The 21,514-nt window shown below is 41.7% G+C and overlaps 1 protein-coding gene across 4 annotated transcripts in view; it reads right to left on the bottom strand.

Moving 5' to 3' along the window:
• Positions 1-21,514, bottom strand: part of PHKB (phosphorylase kinase regulatory subunit beta) — a 148,079-nt gene that overhangs the window by 101,779 nt on the left and 24,786 nt on the right. For all 4 annotated transcript variants that reach the window (XM_075282098.1, XM_075282100.1, XM_075282097.1 and 1 more), the window contains 4 exons: positions 14,053-14,191; positions 5,341-5,440; positions 4,115-4,222; positions 1,228-1,308 (listed from right to left, as the gene is read on the bottom strand). In XM_075282098.1, coding sequence (XP_075138199.1) covers positions 1,228-1,308; positions 4,115-4,222; positions 5,341-5,440; positions 14,053-14,191 — 428 coding nt within the window. The remainder of the gene's footprint in view (positions 1-1,227; positions 1,309-4,114; positions 4,223-5,340; positions 5,441-14,052; positions 14,192-21,514) is intronic.

Raw genomic sequence — 21,514 nt, 5'->3', positions numbered from 1 at the left:
GAGAAAATGGCGCTTACAATACTATGTAAGTGGCCATTTTTCTTGTGGCTGCAGGCATGCGCAGTCGACTTTGCCCTAGGCCCGAGGCCTAGAAGTTAGAAGCCACCACCAGAAGAAGACGCGGTGAAGACCTCATTCCAGAAGAAGATGGAGGCGGAGCTGGAGAGTTCTCTCGCAGCATTGGGGGACGCCCCCAGTGCTTTTTGAGCGCTGGGACTGCCCCCAGTGCTGCGAGAGAACTCATTTACATATCAACAAAAACCGGGATTTTATGTGAACGGCGGCGCAGAGAAGACAACGAAACGTAGGAGAAGAATAGCCTTTCTTAAGGATATTCCGATGTGTTAATGATAAAAAAAAAAGTGATTGAATGATAGGATCCCTTTAAGATAGCTCCTTGTGTTTATAAAGTATTCATGCAAAGCTTATTAGTGCTGATATAAAAGGTAACATATAACCAAATGCCGCTCAAAATCTATGTGTTATTAAAATATCCCAACACCAATGCCTAATGAAACAGAAGTTGAGATATGGGAAGCACTTTGTAGACTCTTCACAAATTATACACTTGAACAGCTGTATTGGCTTACAGCTTCTGAGGAGTAGCGGGTTTTGGGAATTTAAGAGAAAAGAACATTCACAGTGTAAATTCGTGTGATGCCTTTGATATATTGAAAAGCCAGTTTCCAAAAGTGACTAGTAGAATTATCAACACAGCTCTGAATGTGATTGACGCATCACCAAAGTTGTCAAAAAAAAGCATAAATCAATGCAAAATGCTAAAAGTAAAATTGTAAAAAGTAAAACTATGCTTTGAAATGCACTCCACCTTGCAGTGTCGTAGAACTACAATATCCAGTATGTTCTGACAGATTTCGACAGATCAGCTAAGAGTTGTAGTTTCAAAACCTGTAGAAAATCAGTTTGCTTAAACTTGCATAAAGTTGAATATAAGACCTCTGACTTCAAGAAGACTGGATTAACCATTTTAATGTTTACAGATACTTTATGAAATGTTAACCTTCTGATACTTCCAGCAAGAAAGAATTGTCCCTCCTGCAGATACATTTGCTTTCTACCTTGTAATTAGACATCAGTGTTGGCATACATGGGGCTCAATGCGTATTGGCTTTATGCAGGAATATAATTAAGAAGCATAGCGATGCAGGAAAGAATGAATTAAGATAATATTGATCAAAGATAATGGAATTGTTAGGTGCTGGGTACCTCATCTGTATTGTAAATGATCTGCAGTCCAGACGAGATCATCTCCACCAAATACAAGAGGAAGAGAGACACCGCATTTATCTGCAAGCAAAAGAGAAAGGTCATAAGTAATTAATTACAATATAATCGCCGTTGACCTTAGATGTAGTCACAATGAGGGGAACAGCTAGGCCTAATATGGTCAGTCGCAGGAAGTGCACAAGGGCCTCTCAGTATTTTATCTAATTTTTTCAAAATAGAAGCAGAGATGTCTTAGCCTGGGTTCACATCTGTGTCAGGGTCTCTGTAGAAGTCAACGATGTTTGCCGGTATCCGTGTGTAACTGCTTTTCTTACAGTTCGGCTTTCCGCTGTTCGAATCCCCCAGTGGAACCGAACAACAGAAACCACAGCACTAGTGTGAACCTAACATTTCAGGGATTTTCTAAACGGGATACATACATATATCGAATTTCCAGTTTCAAATTGAGTTTCTATACTGATGAGCTATCCACAAAATACATAAGTGGTTCGTAGTCTGTGGATTCCCAAATCTGCTAGTGGACAGACAACACGGCTCCCACTCAAGTAACAGTAACGATGCTGCAGTTCCCTGGAACCACCGCTATGCAGAGGATGGGGCTGCTCTCTGCTCCTATCAATTGAATTGGGGTAGTGCTGCATGTGGTACGGTATGAAACCTGAATTTTAGGATGGGAAAACTCCTTTAACAGCTCTATAAATTTAAAAGGAGTTATTCCACTATAGATGCATGTCACTGAAAAGGAGATAAAATGTCTGATCAGTAGAGGTCTGCCTGATGTACTCCCAAATGATCTCAAGAACAGGGATCCTGTTCCTCTTTGAATGAACGAAGCAACACTATGGGGCTACCAGTGGTACTTGTCATTCTGCCATTTCATGTAGTCAAATAAGGGATGAAAGTAGCGCGACAAACACATGCAACCATCACTCCCATTCCTCTAGTGAGGAACAGGTGTATGAAACTATTTTGATCACATTCATAGTTTGTAAATCAATACCAATCAAATACTTGTCAAAGGTGAGGCTTTGCCACAACTGTGTCCAGTCTGTACAATCCCCTGTGAGCTATAGAGTAAGCTACATAAGGGGGAAGGTAGCATGGTGGATGAGTGGTTATTATGGCTGCCTTGCAGCTTTGGAGTTCTGGGTTTGAATCCAGGCAAGTAAAATATCTGAATTTCCTCCTGTTACTCCAGAACCCTCACAAGCCAAATACATAGAAACAGGAAATTTAGATTGTGACGCGTGTTGCTTAAAGATCCTTGCAGAAAAATCACCACAGAAACCTTGGTGACTGTCCCCATTGTATGAGATTAACCATGCACCTGACCCGCGTCAGATTCCACAGCAAAGTTTTTTTGAACAAGTTTTGGATGCAGAAGACACTCTAAAAATCCTTGCCAAAAGCTGCCATAGGAACATGCTCCAAATCTCCTTCCTGTCCTGAGTGTTTGCTACAATGTATCAGGGCTGGTAAAAAGTAGCATTTTGGACTCCCAACTGTTCAACTTAAGGTAGATTGTTCAGAATAGATACAACTGTAGAAACCACAGCCCTTAGGTGTCAGTAGATTTATTTTTGCCTTGGAAGTAAGCAGGAATATTTACTTTTAATGAAAGCAAGCAGAGGTCTATTCATTGTAGAACAGAGGATAGCATCACATGTAGTTTAAACAATCCTCTGTGAGCTCAACAGAATGGAGCCCAGACTGATGTGGTTAACCTGACTGGATACACTGTAGCAAATCATCAGAAAAAGAAAGACATTTTATGGTGGTGAATGTAGTAGATAGAAGATCGACCTAATTGGACACAACTGCAGCAATTGTTCTGCAGTGAGAAATGTATGGGTGTATGTATTTATGTAGGGGTGTATGGGTTCTCATTTCTCTCAAGTCCCAATCCTTAAAAGCAAACAGAAAGTTTGAAAATGGTGAAGAAGGAGGTTAAAGGAAAGCTGCTGAATGTTTCATGATACAATATTTAATATGGGTTTATATAAAGAGTATTAATCCCCTCCCCCCCCCCCAAGGCCTGTGAGTCCAGCTGTGCTGTTTGATGCCTGGGTTCTATCATACAGAATAGACGTTCCTGGGGTCGTGTCTTTTCCACTGCATAAAAACCTTTTAATTATTTTAACCACATATTTTTACATTGACACAACACTCAGGATACATAAGAGAAGGCTCAGAATCGCTGAATATTTAACTTTTGCATAGAAACAAGGATTAGATCTCTAGGTAATTATATCACAACATTTCTCCTGAACTACCTCCCATTTATCTAAATGACAGAATTATTGGCAAGAAAAGTGCTGGAGCAATTTAAATAATGGCTTTGACAATGGACCGGGTACCTGGGGACACTAGGCTATATTCTCACTGCTGACAATGGAGGAGTTTGCTGCTGGGGAGGATAAAAGGTACAGTTTCAATTCTGGTCAGATTATCTCCGGCTGTCCAGTGTAGTTAACACGTTTGTGTGGGCAGGATAACAAGTTGCTGTCTAGTGTTAGCAAACAGTCTATAGTGAGCTACTGCACTGGAGATGGATGCAGTGTGACCGCACTGTAAAGCCACAATCGCGTCCTGTGACAGTCATTCATGATCTGAACACATTAGCAGAACAATTCTCTGACCTTTCCTGCCACAATGTGTAAGTGCGGGTACAGTCCAGTTCAAGCTGTTCAGTTAAAAAGGGAAAAGTCTAGATTCTAAAAGTAGCTAGGAACTGAAAAAAAAAAGGTTGCAGATTTGTCTTTTTATAATGCAATAAGTCACCGATAATATTTCAATATTTTATTCCTAACAGATACAGGACTTTTTCCAAAGTAGATTTGGTTAGAGAGACACGTTCTTACTGTACCTGAATGTGGCTATAATTCTCATAGGTCAGGATCTCGTCCCCTGTGTCCAAGTGGAAGATAGAATGGAGACATTTCTGTGGACTGGGGTCCTGCTTGAACTGCTCAACCTAGAAGACAAGATGGGAAGTTTCACAAAGCCTGGAAAATAGGTAATTCACTGTATACCTCAGCGTCTTTGTCATTTAGAAGTTAGGGAAACCAGGTGACAACCATTTGAAGGAAACACTAGTCCACACTGTCATACCACTAGTGAAATTTGCTACGGAGTTTGATGCGCAGGTACAGGTATTTTAACATATGTTCAATCCATTGAACACAGGATCCCAGAATAACTATTCTATAGCCAAAACTTGAAAGAAGTGGAAAATGAAATAATGAATAAATAGCAGGATTTTACATTCAAGACTATGCGTCACAGCTCCTGTGGGAACGGCAAGGGTTGCACCCAGCTTCGCAAGAAACCACTAAATAATGACAACTCCAAGCCTAGCAATGCAAGTCCACAGTTCTCCCCTCAGCAGGGAGTTATAGTGTTAACAAAGGGTGGTAGGGGGTGCACAGAAGCAGTTTGTCTTTTTGTAGCTTTTACGAGCTACAAATTTGAGCTCCACTCAGGAGGCCGCTCTGTACTGCTAGTGGTGATTAATGGGGCATGCTGCGGGAGAACAAAAAATAGACAAAACAAAGGAAAATACAAAAATACATTATGGAAATGGCTCCCAGGCCTGGAACACTGCCAAGGTGAGGGAAATTCACTCTGCGTTTAGGGGTTTGCATGCGGAGAGGAAAGCTCCAATCTTCTAGATGGGGGTTGGGCACCTCATCATTCACCACTGACTACAGAACTAGATTCTAGTCTATCCTCTATTCCATATCTCACGTCCATATTGCCACCCAGTTCTCCCAGGAATGGCTGAGTAAGGGTTACCCTTCCCCGATATGCTTAATATAAAACGAATATCACTTGTAATAGCGATAGCTAACTTGAGATTTAAGGGTACACTACACCACAAACATCAGACCTTAGCTTGCCTATTTATACAAACACATCTGTAACCCGGCATACGGAACATTTACCTTCTGAATTTTGAGAAAGATTGGTTGGTAACTTTAATGGCAGCCGTTCTCAAAAACAGATAAAAACAGACTGTTTGACAAAAAGGGCTGACAGATTGTGATTTTCTGGGTCTAAGGCGGCAGTGGGTCAGTAAGCACCATCATTTACCTTATCGGCTTGCCGCATATAACAATACAGGATTCCTCTCATGCATTTGATTGCGGAGTGCTCCAGCTCATGTGTCCGTCCTTTGTCATCATCAATGCGCCTGCATGGTGGAGATAAAATGGGACACGGAAAAGTAAAATATAAAAATTGTAAGTGGATCAAAACAGGAAAGCTGGAGTAGGAGCTGTGGCTGGTGAGTCAGAACAATGGCATACAGATAGAATAGCATTCCAGCACAACCGGCTGGAGCAGCATCCATTACTGTAACCACAGAAATCTGTTCTCCTCAAAGGAACAAACTACTAACACCAAAGGCCGAAGCAAAGTGAAACCTTACCCAACAGGTGAAAATAGCTCGCCATCTGTTCACATAGAGTTAAAGATGGATACATTTCTGTCCATAAATTTATTTTTTTTGAAGGACACAAAGATATAGTATACCCTACTTTAAAAAGAGCTTTATGTTAGCACAGATTATGTGGCCCTTAGATATTGATAAGCTTCCCACTAAGGAGAAGTTATTTACTGTTTATTAGATCACTGGGAGTCTGACATCCCCACTGTTAAGTTGACTGTTGGAGATAAGATTAACATAATACAAGGCTAAAGCCCCACGTTGCAGAAATGCAGCTTTTTTTTGTTGCACATTTTGCTGCTGTTTTTGAGCCAAAGCCAGGAGTGGAATGAGCAAAAGGTAAAAGTGTAAGTACTTCCTATATAGTCCCCATTTCTTTTGGAGTCATTCTTGGCCTTGGCTCAAAAAACGCAACAAAAAAACAACAACTGTGTTTCCGCGACGTGGGGCTTCAGCCTCAAGAACTGGACGTACACGGCTCTCTACATAGTGGCTGTACTGCAGCTCAGTTTGCATTCAAATGAATGACAGACAAATTACGGTAATACGGCACAGCCTCTACATAGTGGACAGTGCTGTGTACTTCCAGCTCTGTACACTGTACGACTCATGACTATCAGCGGATTAATGGGGAGGCTGGGTGTTATCCCATTGATCTGAAACTGACGACATAAAGGTAAGGCATCAATATCTAAACCCTGGACACGCCATTAACTACTATTCCACAGTTGGTCTTACTTTACTAAATGTACTACTGGTTGTTATTTAAAACAGTCAGCAAGCTTGAGGACACAGCACTCAGTTCGGCTGAACTCCTGCAATAAATGAGGGGAGAGTTACCACAGTTTTTACTACATGGATTGGTGGAAAGATAACACTTTCTAGAATGAAAATCGCCAGAGTAGACTCTGTGCAGACAATGAACACACAGGAGATGCTGGGAGATTTCAGCTTTGAAATAGCGAAACAGCAAGAGCAGTTTTGGAGCTGCAGCCTATATTCAGAGCTTTCAATCTGTGAGAGCCCTTCACAAAATATTTTGCAAATCGTAGATTGCGGCCCAAAAAGGGACAGACCCCAGGTTTTTACTGGATAATAATAATAATAATAATAATAATAATAATGTTACATTTTTTTTTAGCAAACTAGTTTAGCAATCCCTATAAATATTATGTGGTTCATAATGGTTAGGGAGCGTTCACACTACCGTTCGTGACTGTCAGCAAGATTTTAGTAATGGACACTAGCTGAACCTCAGAAATTTCCATTCATTTCAATGGGATTTTATCTTGTGTCCGTTAATGTCCGTTTACACCCAAGTCCGCTTTTTTCCAGCGGACAAAAATATCCTATATGTAGGACTTTTCTGTCTGTTAGAAAAAAAACAGACAGCAAGTATCAGTTATTTTTTTAATATTGAAGTCTATGGCCAATGGACTTATAACAGACAGTAACTGATAGTCATTATGACAAGGGTCCGGGTTTTGTTTTTCTTTTTTGTTTTTTTGAACTGATACTTTCATAATGGAATCCAACGGTGGTGTGAACCCTGCCTTACAGTCATTCTAAATATGTCTATGGTGCTTACTATGTTTTGTGACTGATCATTTAATAAAGAGTACTAAAATTGGTTTATTGTAATTTATTTTCCTATATTTTATATAATAATTAAATATTTCATAATTATAATATAATTTATAATTATTTTTAGAAATTACCAAACCTTTTTTCATCTATTTATAGTTCCAATCTACTTATTTTTTCATTAAGTTTGTCTCAAACCCAGGACCTTGTGTATGGTAGACAAGACACCTTAAGAGATAAGCTATAGCCTTAAGAAAGGCTATTCTTCTACCTTTAGATGTCTTCTCTGCACCGCCGTTCGGTAGAAATCCTGGTTTTCATCGGTATGCAAATGAGTTCTCTCACAGCACTGAGGGCGGTCCCCAGCGCTCAAACAGCACTGTGGACGGCCCCAATGCTGCGAGAGAACTCTCCAGCGCAGCCTACATCTTCTTCAAGAATGGCCTCTTCACGCATCTTCTTCCGGCGCTGGGGGTCAAACTTCTAGGCCTCGGGCACAGCCGACTGCGCAGGCCCGCGACCGCAAGAAAAATGGCCACTTACACAGTAAGTAAGTGGCCATTTTCTTGTGGTCTCTGGCCATGCGTAGTCGGCTCTGCCCGAGGCCTACAAGTTTCACCGCCTGCGCCGGTAGAAGACGCATGAAGAGGACGTTCCTGAAGATGATGGAGGCGGCACTGGAGAGTTCTCTTGCAGCATTGGGGACGCCCCCAGTGCTGCGAGAGAACTTATTTTCATATTGACGAAAAACAGATTACATACCGAACGGCGGCCCAGAGAAAACATCTAAAGGTAGGAGAAGAATAGCCTTTCTTAAGGCTATTCCTAGGTGTTAGGGACAAAAATTTTTTACTTTTAATGTAAGGATCCCTTTAAAGCGTAAATGTTCAATGGAACATTTCTAATTTTGGAAAAAATACACTGAACAGTAGTAGAGAATGGTGCTTTAGCCAACCTAATTTGTAAGCATTTTCCTGTAAAATCTTTAAATAAACTCTCAAATATTGGGCTTATAATGTTGTTTTGCCCCTGAAGTCTATGGCGGCGGCCTGATGGTTGCGGTCAGCCTACTGAGACAGATGGTGAAACAGGACAAGTACGAAAGCAGCTACTGCGGGGCACGTTCGGGACAAGTTATCAGGGGGAGAAATCTTCTATGTAGGAGGAGGAAAATATATATTCAGTATTCAATGCATTCTAATTAGACGTTCAGTGGCGGCAGAAAAACGACATTCCTGCAGCCGAAAGATTTGTGCAGGGGAAGAGCGATTATCATCTCAATGTATTATAGAGTCTGTCAATACGCTGTAAATAATTCATCAGTAGCAGCCAGTGTTCTCTCCTCTATAGCACATCATAAGCCAGAGCACCTGCATGCGTCCGTGAGCTAACAGCAAGCGTCTCTTTAAGCTGGGGGATGGGGGGCCCCCACCCTTCCTCCCTCTATTCCTGCAATAAAGAGCCAATAGAATACAGAATTTCCACTATCACTCCAATATCCATTTCTTCTGTACACAGCATGAGTTGCTTAGATTTCGGATTTATACCTAACCGCCCCCTGCACAGAGTCCCTGCAGGAGAATCCTCAAATAAGCACAGAGCGATTGCTTTTCTGAAAATCCCCCCCTTCCCTTTTATATTAATCTCCATATCTCAGAGAAGATCTGGAATGGACCATGTTGATCTGCGAAAGGTTCATGAATATATAGAAAGCCAAGGTAACGTGCATTGAGTAAGCCCATTTTTAGGAACTCTTTACAACGAAACAAGTACAGAGGTAATGGACCTCCTGCAGACAGACAGACAGCTTCACACCCATCTTGTTCCACCAAGTTTCAAAATTCTGGTTGGCAGCCATTGTAGAAGTAGCCACTTAGGTTGTCACCTAGCCTCACTAGAATCAGATATAACAAAAACCTAAATAAAGGGTTGTACAGAAATGCCTAACAAATGACAAGAATTTCTTGTTACGGTAAGTGTTTTTGATCTTTGGAGGGAACTAAAAAGAGATACACTGTGACATGCCTAGTGCAGAGCCAGAAGGGGCAGTGCATCACAATAGACATTGCACAGTGCGTCTATTTTGGAGACAGTACTCCTTTAAAGGGATTCTATCATTAAATTGCTATTTTTTCTCACTAACACGTAGGAATAACCTTAAGAAAGGCTATTCTTCTTCTATCTTTAGATGTCTTCTCCGTGCCACCATTTGGTAGAAACCCCAATTTTCCTCGGTATGCAAATGAGTTCTGTCGCAGCACTGGGGCCAGTCCCCAGTTCTCAAACAGCACTGGGGGCATCCCCAATGCTGCGAGAGAAATCTCCAGCACCGCCTCCATCTTCATCTGGAACGGCCTCTCTACACGTCTTCTTCTGGCGCTGGCTTCAAACTTCTACACATGTGCAGCCTGCTCTACCGTCGGGCCTCGGGGAGAGCCGACTGCACATGCCCGCGGCCTTTCTCTCGTGGCCGCAAGCGTAAGCTAATGGCAGCACTGAGAAGACATCTAAAGGTAGGAGAAGAATAGTCTTTCTTAAGGCTATTCCTACATATTAGTAAGAAAAAAACAGCAATTTAATTATAGAATCCCTTTAATCATACTGTTCAAGAAAACACAAATCCACCCTGGGAGTAGTAGTACACAAAGACTAATATAAAACTTTCCAACTGTAAATACATATGCCTCTTTAAAAACCAACGTGGAGAGATTTCTATATGAGCAGTAAACACCAGTTATTACCTCGCTGGTGTGAATTATAATTTCTTGTCGGCTTGGACGCCATAGGAGATGACAAGTTCAGTGCTCAATCCTCTTTGTGCTGTTATTTTGGGTTTTTCTACAAAGCCGTCATTCTAAGTCCTGAAGCATTGCGCCACACAATGGAAGAATCAGCCGTAATGTGGTAATAGATTTACGTTTGCGTTGAATGCAGTAATTATGGGGCAGCCACAGAGCGTCATTTTCTCGTAGATTACAGTGAAGGCACACGACACAAGTGAAATAATTCCTTCAGTCTTAGATTACAATGTATAACCGTGCAGCAGCATTGTAAAGTCGTCATACAGGATACATACTCATCGATTAAGAGAAGCTGCATTTAAGGGGGGACGGGGATGTATTCTTAACACAAGGGATGTAAATCCAAAAACAAGTTGCAAATTATAGACTATCTAAGCAGTAATCATCCGCTGTAAAAGGAAGACTGAGATGGAAATAACAGATTTCTTTATAATGCTGAGAGTTAAAGAAAAATATTAAAACTTATTGTGATAATCTGCAACCAGTATTGAGCACAGAACTGTATTATAATATGGAATCTACAGAAATCCAGGAGATCTGCTCAGACCTGCATGGTAAACTTGAAGTTAATGAGTGGATCCTGAACAAAAACAAGAATAAGGGCTCGTTCATACGGGGGGCGGTGGGGCAGATTTTGGCACAGAGAGTGACGCAGGGAGCCGCGTCACTCTTGGGTCAAAACCCGCCTGCCACGACCGGCTCATATGAATGGGCCGACTCCGGAGGTTGTTGCAGCCAGGCAGAAGCCACAGCTCGGCGAGTCGCGAACGCTGCCTGAAGAAAGGGCAGCTCGCTTCTTTTTTTCCGCTAGTGGCAACATGCCGTTAGCGGAAAAAAGAACGCTAGTGGTCTCCATAGACAAACCATTGTATGGAGGCAGATTTTGAGGCGAAATCCGCTGTCAAAATCCGCCTCCTTGCCCCCGTGTGAACTAGCCATAATAGCACTCCTTTGACAGCAGTATGCTTTTGAGCTGCCCTTTTACAAGGATCCCTGTTTTTTTTTTTTTGTTTTTTTTTGCATAAGTTCCACCTACTTTGCTATGACAGTGTAATAATTCTGAAAATCTGATCATTCAACTTTTACTAGGTCCCATTAATGCAAGACTATTACTTTAATCTTATAAGAAATGTTCCTGTCTGTCAATAGTTCATAAAACCAGATTTTTTTCCCCCATCTGACATATTTTATGCATTGTAGATGCAGCAGGAATATTCCTGGAACATTTTTTCTAGAAAAGACAAAAACTATACAAATACATGAAAGCAGCACTTTCCCTACATTAGACAAAAATGTGGGATAAAATGCTGCAAAAGAAAAATTGCATGCGACTGCTCTGCCACCAGCAACTATGTTGATATACCTTATACAGAAGTAATGTCCAACCTGTGGCTCTTCAGCAATTACTAAAATGGCATACTGAGAGGGTTGTAGTTTCCAAATAGTAGGCCGGCAATAGGTTGGAGACCACCAAACTAAAGGTTTTGCATCACCACTGATTTTCACCTATACAAGGATTAACAGGTTCAATCTAATATTCAGGGATGCTATCCAGGGTCATAGCACTATATTAACACAGCAGCCCAATCATACTCATGAACAATGTGGTCCCAACAGTCTGACCCCATATTAATCAGAAAGCGACAGCATATCCTAGGAATTGTCCATTGCTTTGTGCAATTGGAATACAGCAATGCATTTGAATAGTTTGTGGTCCATAAAGAGTAAATTAGAGGGCACATAGGTGTGAAAGTTCCTGAACCTGCAGGATTAGTGTATTCTATTTAAAGAGGCCAGTCTATTGAAAAGCACACTAAATCGTGAACGCACGCAATCTAATTCTCCTCAGCCGATTACTTGTTTCGTCTTTCCGTGACTTTTCCTCATATTCCCAGGGGTAAGACAATTCCTTATGTCAAAGGCCTTGATAGAAGAGCTAAGCATTTTATTGTCAGCAACAACATAACACATTATTGTAATGTGACATATGACGACGCCCGTGGCTGAATGCTCCTAACTATGCCTCTCTTATAGAAAAACACCACATCAGGCATAATGAATAGTGAAGCCTCAGAGAACCATGAAACAGGCCGGATCAATAACTTCAATCCCACGTAGCGTCACATTCAGGATGGATATGAGAAGAGACAGGGAAAAATAGTCACCAAGATAAAATGAACCCACGAGGCATAAAAGGCAAGGGGCACAATAACCCAAAATTAACGTCCAGTATAAAGCCTGCTTTTTAAGTATGTTCATTTATTTAACAAAAAAATCTAATTGGGTGGGAGTTAGTGGAAGGGGCAAAGTCTGTCTTTCTAGTACTTCCAAAAATATCTGAAATTGCTACTGCGAGCTCATAAGTTTCCTGTACTTATCCTGAGCTACCACCTGTACTATACCCCAGACAGTGGCGTAACTAGGAATGGCGGGGCCCTGTGGTGAACTTTTGACATGGCCCCCCGACAACGAAGACCTCAAACGACCCCCTCCTACGCATTTCTGCGCGCTCTATTATGCCCCATAGTGGCCCCTTCACACAGTATTATCCCCCATAGTGGCCCCTGCACACAGTATTATCCCCCATAGTGGCCCCTGCACACAGTATTATCCCCCATAGTGGCCCCTGCACACAGTATTATCCCCCATAGTGGCCCCTGCACACAGTATTATGTCCCTTAGTGGCCCCTGCACACAGTATAATATCCCCAATAGTGGCCCCTGCACACAGAATTATCCCCCATAGTGGCCCCTGCACACAGTATTATCCCCCATAGTGGCTCCTGCACACAGTATTATGTCCCACTGTGGACACCCATAAACAATTATTATACTCTGGGGTCTTTTCAGAACCCAGAGTATAATAATCGGAGACCTGAGGGAATAAAAACATAAAAAACTACTGTTTCTTACCTGTCCCCCGGCTCCTACGCTGTCAGCCTCCGCTGCCGTTCTTCTTCAATGACGTCGGACGTCACATGACCCGGGACGCAGGCCGAGTTCATGCGACGTCAGAGACATCAGACAACTAGGAAGGAAGCCTGGCCAGGATCATGGAGAGGTAAGTAACAGTGATTTTTTATGTTTCTTACGCGGACACTGACGCTAGTGTGAACGCTCCCTTAGATGTGTTCAATGGAAGAAACGTCTGGAGATGCTGCAGACCAGGGTAGCAAGTTTAGGCCCCAACAGGCTGCTAACAATAGCACAATCAACATGTGACCTGGTGTTGACTAGTTGAAAAGCTGATCCTGGGATACTTTGGAATGGAGATCAATTTGATGGTTTGTGTTGAAATCTTTTGCCATCCTTAGCTTGTGATGCCATATCACTTGCAGTACAGAATGGGTCACTATGCATCATTATTCCAATCAGACGATCTGTCTGTGTAGAGGATCACCTCCACACACCTCTTACTACCATTTAAGTTCATTGTCATTTTTTTCCAAACACCAGGACATGCAACCTTGAACAGTTTTGACTTCTTGGCCTAAGTGCTTAGTATTCTACCATATACCATATGATCCAATTTTGAGGTTTCATGTGGCCAAAAATCTTTGCATCCAGTCTTTCATGTCCATACCACATGCTACAGATTGGACCTAGGTGCTTGATTATTAGCAGATCTTAGTGATACCTACCACTTCCACAATTTGTAAGAGTGCACCAAAATAAAACTATGCATCTAATTTGCTGACTATGACGGCTGACTAGTGATTTCTGAGGACCATTCGCCTCATAGAAAAGGATTATATAAAGTATATAAATAGAAAAAGGTGCTACCGGACACTTCAGGCATGGGTTTATCTCCCATGGAGACAAAGGACTGGACATGTTAAAATGCCATATCCAATCCTTATATCCCCCTGCCACTTATAGGGTACAGTAGGCAAACCCCCAAATAGGTAAGACAGCCATAAAACAACCTCCAAAGGAAGGATCAGCAATGCATTGGTTAAAAGGAACACTTACCTGTAGGCGAGAGCCAAGGCCCAGGCACTGGCAGCACAGTACAGACTGTCATGGATCTTGGCTTTTTTACAGTCACCAACAGTCTCGGTGGGGAACAAACCAGTGGTCGGACTCTGAAAATTCAAAACTGTGATTTTCACTGTAAAGAGAGGAGGGGAAAAACAACTTTAAAAATACATAACAGAAACATACATAAACAAATTCTGCATATCATCTAGATAAGATGCTTCTTACAGTGATTGTGCAATAAAAAAACAAAAAAAAAATAAAACGTGGCTGCTTTCTTCCTCTAAAGGGAGTTTTGGGGAAATCGAGAAAAAATAAAATAAAAACATGTTGTAGTACTTCCACTGATACATATCTGAATACCTTTTGTTAAATAAATGATGTGTTACCAGTTGCTTGAAACCCAAGGCCTCTTAGGCCTAAGATCTATTCTTTTCTATGGACCTGTACACACAACCGTGATTTTCATGGTCCCGTGTGTGGGCCCACAGTCTGTTGCTCCTATTCAATTAATGAAAGAAGACGTGGAAACGCAAATTGTGCACAGCAGGCCGGTTGCAGTATGGTCGTCTGCTATCGACTTAAACCTTGGTTCACATCAGCACTTACATTCCATTCCCCTATCTGCATGAAAAATGCAGAGAGAAAAGTGGTGCATTTTTCAATGTTTTCAGGCGGAAACTGAACGGAAACCGCGCGGACCCCATTATAGTCTATCTCCTAAGGTAACCACTTTTTTTTTTTTTTTATATGGATTAGACTTCTGTTCGGGTGGTCCCCAAGCAGACCCTACCCCCCCCCCCCCCCAACGGAAACCCAAGCGTAGGCAGATGTGAACCTAGCCTAAGAGGGTAGAGTCAGTTCAAATCAGTCCAGGCAGTGTAGCACCATTGCGGGAGTTAATGATGATGGTGGAGCAGCTGAGAAGGGAGGCTGTGCTGTCCCACTATCATCTACTGATACTTAATTGTGGTCATTGCCTCAAAAATCATCAGGCACCAAAATACAATATTAAGCCGAGACTCCACCAAACACACTCCTGCAGGTCTTAAGTTTCATGTAACCTGTCCTGGTTACATTCTGGGATGGGTTTCTCATAAGAGTTCTATTGGGAGGCTTTTTTCGGAGGCTGATTTTGAGGCGGATTCCTGACCAAAAAAATTTGTGTGAACTCAGCTTTAAATTCCTGAGAATCCCTTGAAACACAATCACACCTGTCTTTAGGTTATGTGGGGTACTGCAGCTCTGCCTCATTCATTACAATATTAGACACAACCTGTTGATTAAAGATTAAACCAGCCATCCATTCCCACAAATAGACATGTATTATGTTGTGTAACAATGGAGCAAGGACACCATGTAGAAGTATTCAGCCATTCATTGTGCCATCGCTTAAATAAGCTGAGAGCTATATAGTGTCTGCCTAGATGCAAAGTCACGCATTCTCAGATGTCATATTGCTGTGTCTATATAGTTATTATTCATATCCTACTGTCAGAAAAGGCTGGCTGGCGTCCACGGCAAAAGCAACCATCTTGGTTATTACCCAGCTTTTTCAAATGTAGGTATAACCAAGGCTTTGCCATATGAGGACATCTCAAGGATTTTCGGGGGCAAAACAATGTTTTCTAGGTAAGATGGTTCATTTACATGACAACAAGAAGAAAGGTGCTGCACTAACACGAGATGCAAAACTTTCCTTGTTTCCATGATCTGCTGGCTGTGCTAATAGAGTATTATAAAGTTCATTGCTATCACAGCTCATTTATCGGAGGCAGACGCGCACATAATTAGTATTCTGTCCAAGCGGCTGCAGCTCCGAACTGAAGCTTCCACCAGGCTGCAGACATTCTCTCAGCAGAACTTTCAGGCATCAGACATGGGAGCTTGTGCCCGCTTACTCAGCCATGAACGCACTAATTATTCCGCTCTGTCTTTAAAACACCGTCTCTACACGCTCTCGGGGCGAGAAAGACTGACACAAAGGCCTGCAACCCGTTCTGAAATGTCACCAGGTGGAAGGGAATATACAGCCATAAATTATCCTCTTATTGTAAGTCATGATTCAGGATGATCCACACATTCCCTGTGTGTCAGTTTGTCATTGCTTTTTCTCCAAAAATGCCAGTTTGTCACTGTCCTGGACCCCCCTTTCCCCTTGAGTATTAATATGCCCCTGTTCTGTTTCCTTTAGAAACGTGCAGACGGTGCCACAGAGAGAAAAATCACACAAGATATTTTACAGGCAAGGAAACAAGTAGCAGGTGCGAATAAGCCAAGGTAAAACAGACTGCAGAATTAGGAGCGAACATTAGCAGGAAAATTTAGGAATCAGCACTTGGAGAGCACAATGCGCCCTGTCAAACTGCCCTTCTGTACACAGTGAATGTGCAAGATCTACAAAGAATGAAATGGCTGAAGCTAAAGAAAGAACCTAAATATTAGGAACAATTTTAAAGAAACACAGTGGTTTCAGAAAGTACATTTTGTTCTTCGTATTATGAAAAGTCATTTGAGTTTTTTGTAATTTTCTTTCTGTATCAATTCCTTGCATTTTTCAAGATCTTTTCTTTCCTGGCATTCATTAAGAACCTTCATTGTTCACCATTAATGAATAAAAATCTGACCTAGTCATGTGATGGAAATACAGACAACATCGTTGATAAGGCTGGATAAAGAAGTCCAACCTAATCCTTTCATGGTGATGAGGGAGGCAGAAAACCCTCACAGAAGATGTTGATTGCCCCATTTTAGGGTAAGGAAAGATCCTTAAAGGGGTTGTCCCATAGCAAGGATCCTATCTACAGTGGGGCAAAAAAGTATTTAGTCAGTCACCAATAGTGCAAGTTCCACCACTTAAAAAGATGAGAGGCATCTGTAATTTACATCATAGGTAGACCTCAACTATGAGAGACAAAATGAGAAAACAAATCCAGAAAATCACATTGTCTGATTTTGTAAGAATTTATTTGCAAATTATGGTGGAAAATAAGTATTTGGTCACCTACAAACAATCAAGATTTCTGGCTCTCACAGACCTGTAACTTCTTCTTTAAGAGTCTCCTCTTTCCTCCACTCATTACCTGTAGTAATGGCACCTGTTTAAACTTATCAGTATAAAAAGACACCTGTGCACACCCTCAAACAGTCAGACTCCAAACTCCACTATGGTGAAGACCAAAGACCTGTCAAAGGACACCAGAAACAAAATTGTAGCCCTGCACCAGGCTGGGAAGACTGAATCTGCAATAGGCATCCAGCTTGGATTGAAGAAATCAACTGTGGGAGCAATAATTAGAAAATGGGAGACATACAAGACCACTGATAATCTCCCTCGATCTGGGGCTCCACCAAAATCTCACCCCGTGGGGTCAAAATGATCACAAGAACGGTGAGCAAAAATCCCAGAACCATGCGGGGGGGACCTAGTGAATGAACTGCAGAGAGCTGGGACCAATGTAAAGCCTACCATCAGTAACACACTACACCGCCAGGGACTCAGATCCTGCAGTGCCAGACGTGTCCCACTGCTTAAGCCAGTACATGTCCGGGCCCGTCTGAAGTTTGCTAGAGAGCATTTGGATGATCCAGAAGAGTATTGGGAGAATGTCCTATGGTCTGATGAAACCAAACTGGAACTGTTTGGTAGAAACACAACTTTTCGTGTTTGGAGGAAAAAGAATACTGAGTTGCATCCATCAAACACCATACCTACTGTAAAGCATGGGGGTGGAAACATCATGCTTTGGGGCTGTTTCTCTGCAAAGGGGCCAGGACGACTGATCTGGGTAAATGAAAGAATGAATGGGGCCATGTATCGTGAGATTTTGAGTGCAAATGTCCTTCCATCAGAAAGGGCATTGAAGATGAAACGTGGCTGGGTCTTTCAACATGACAATGATCCAAAGCACACCGCCAGGGCAACGAAGGAGTGGCTTTGTAAGAAGCATTTCAAGGTCCTGGAGTGGCCTAGCCAGTCTCCAGATCTCAACCCTATAGAAAACCTTTGGAGGGAGTTGAAAGTCCGTGTTGCCAAGCGACAGCCCCAAAACATCACTGCTCTAGAGGAGATCTGCATGGAGGAATGGGCCAACATACCAACAACAGTGTGTGCCAACCTTGTGAAGACTTACAGAAAACTTTGACCTCTGTCATTGCCAACAAAGGATATATAACAAAGTATTGAGATTAAATTTTATTACTGACCAAATACTTATTTTCCACCATAATTTGCAAATAAATTCTTACAAAATCAGACAATGTGATTTTCTGGATTTGTTTTCTCATTTTGTCTCTCATAGTTGAGGTCTACCAATGATGTATATTACAGACGCCTCTCATCTTTTTAAGTGGTGGAACTTGCACTATTGGTGACTGACTAAATACTTTTTTGCCCCACTGTATACTGCTAGTTTATGTGGATTTAAGACTTTTTCTAAATACATTGCTTTATCAAAACTGCTTTGTTTGGCCGCTATCTTAATTTATTCACTTCATTGTTTACACGTGTTTCTATTACCAAGGGCCCCTGACCACTGGCTTATCTGCTCAGTCCCTCAGTGACATAGCTGCCTGCTCTTAGGGGAGGAGGGAGGGGCTGAGTGCTCGGCAGCAGCTCTAAGCTGTATATGTCTCTGCTACAGACAACGAAGCTCCTCAGATAGGGGAGGTGAGAGCTCCAAGATTTTTATCTCCTGCTCTTCCACTTATCAGCCGGTTTAATTGAATTTGGCTGATAAGGGCTGAGATAGGGAGTCCGGTACCTCTGTATGTATTACAAACTGACTCAAATCCAGCTCTGCTACATCATCTTCATACTGTGGTAATGCATTTACAACCAATCCCTCATTACCGACTGAAAACATAGCAGATAGCAGATCAAGTGAAACCCCGCCCACCAATGTGCCGAGAAAACCAGGAAGTGAACAGAGCACAGAGCCTGCAGGTTGGTGAACAAGGGTTATGGGAATACCCCTTTAAAGACTTCAAATATAACAATCTGAAAAATCTTGGTCCCATAACTTATGAGATTTTTTACTGTTTAGAAAGAAATCCACGCCTCTCTTGGACTTGTAGAGGTTATTAGCCATCACTACATCCTCTGGCAGTGAGTTATAGTCTCCCCATTTTAGCATCCATTCACATGGAGTTTTTTTGTGAGGATTTTGGCACTGAATCCGTGTCAGAATCCACGTGGAAAAAATGCTTCCCCATAGAGTTCTATGGGTTCCACTAGCTTTTTTTTTTTTCCAGCTAGTGTAAAAAAAAAAGCTTCCTTCAGACGGATTCCGCCTGCAAAAACCAACGCAGTTAATGGGAGGCGGAAAATCCATGTGGGATTGGCAAAAACCGCTAGTGTTTTTTCAAGGTCAATACACTGTGCTGGAGGAAAAAAAAAAATCCTAATTCCTGAAGTGGATATTTTCCTCGCCAAAAAACTCTGTGTGAATGGACCCTTAATGTCAAGAAGCCCTACCTACGACTACGGCAAAACCTTTTCTTCTCCAGACAGAGGATGTACCCCGATCACAGTTACAAGCCTCGGTGCTAAGAGAATGTTGGAAAGATATCTGTACGGTTTATTCATTTATTTTATACATACGGTAGTATTTAGGTGACCCTGATGTCTTTTTCTACACCAATTAACTCAGTCTCTCTCGTTTTCTTTGTCGCCCTCTTCTGCACTCGCACTAGTTCAGTAGGTCTTTCTTATATAGAGGGGAGCAAAATTGTGCACAGTATTCATTATATGGTCTGACAAGTGATTTGTCAAAATATGTCTTTATTATGAGCATGTATATTACTCATATTATTTGTCTTAATTTAAGCTGCTTGACATTGGTTACTGAAGTTTTCGGTCCAACAATATCCCCAAATCTTTAGCAGTTGTGCTTTTAGCCAGACTTACTTAACTGGAAAACTTGTTTCCTTGGTCGAGGTGCATAACTTTTCTTTAATCCACATTAAAATTCATTTCACGTTTCCCTGCCTAAGCTTCACATTTCCTGAAATCCTTCTGTAATATCATCATCGTCTGTGTTACCTACTTTATAGAGCTTAGTATCTACATCCACTCTGTAAACCCTCGACCAGGTCATTACTAAAATATTTAAGAGAAGAAGACCCAGTACTGCCCCCTGTGGCACTCCACTGGTGACCGATAAAAACCAAGTATGTACCATTAATAGCCAGCTTCTTTTTTCTATCCTTGAGCTAGTTGTTAACCCAGTTTCACATTCTCCCCAAGTTCCAGTATTCGCATTTCATATACTAACCTTATGTGGTACAGTGTCAAACGCCTTTGGAAGGTGCACTGCTCATTATAAGTTACAGCACTGAATGCAGCAACTAGCGTCCTTATATGTCAGTCATACGACTAGAATGAATGAGGTTGCTTTATCTAGTGCTAGGCTCTACTCAGACAACTGAGCCCATTCTCGGATGTGTTGTTAAAAAAAAAAAAAAAAAATCATGTCTGAATTATAGAAGAAAAAAAAAAGAAAAGGTGCATAGTCTATTTTTCCTTGGATAACACACAGCCAAGAAACAGTCTGAATAGACTCGTAGTGTAAATTCCATCACCGTTTCATGTTGCAGATCAGACTGTTCGGCTTATATTCTATAAATGAGCACAAGCAAATGAGCACAAGCACAGAAGTCAATGCATGGAGTGCGCACCAAAACAGTAAGCAACTGCAAAGACGGAAAATCATCTCAGATAATGGAAGGGGAAGGCTGCAGATCTGGTCTAGACTGTAGCCCAGACATTTCTTATTCTTTTCTCGTCTTGTTTCAAATACAAAGTAACTTTCAGAACAGTTTGACTGCAATTAATATGCTAAAATTAAAGGGACGATAAATAAAATGTCACTTGGGGAAATGTCGGCCATGTTATGTCAGAAGTCAACAGGATTTGGAGTGTCAGATAAAAATAAATGTTAATCACGGTAATTACAGCCTCATTATGATCCTATCTCGCCGGCTTTCATTAGGTCTGTCCCAATCTCGCTGATTAACAAATTAATGTGCTATATGAATGTAATTATTTCTGAAGTTTCCGTCCTTCAAACCTTCTCACAGACTCTCGAGAAGCTGAAAAGGTTGATTTAAGACATCAGGTTCCTGACAGGTAGAGTAAAGCGGCGTCATGTACACGATCGGTTCATCATAGAGATCTGCTGACATCTTGTTCTTTCTGTGCTGTCATTTCCAGACATTAATGAGGTGTGTGTCATTGTCACATTGTCTCACAGCACAAGATACATTCAGCCTTCAGACTGTAGTAACAATTACATTCTTAAAGGGGTTATCCTATTAATCATTTTCACATATAAAGTCCTGTAGAGTTGTCGTAAAGTAGTTTACAATGTTTGTAGCACGAAAAATAAACTTTTTATAGCACGTTTTATGCCCTCCTGGGCTGCTGCAGGCTAGCTCTAGACTGAATCATACTGAA

This window comes from Leptodactylus fuscus, chromosome 7 (assembly GCF_031893055.1).
Source record: "Leptodactylus fuscus isolate aLepFus1 chromosome 7, aLepFus1.hap2, whole genome shotgun sequence".
Classification (NCBI taxonomy): Eukaryota; Metazoa; Chordata; class Amphibia; order Anura; family Leptodactylidae; genus Leptodactylus; species Leptodactylus fuscus.
This window is presented reverse-complemented; position numbering and strand designations above follow the sequence as displayed.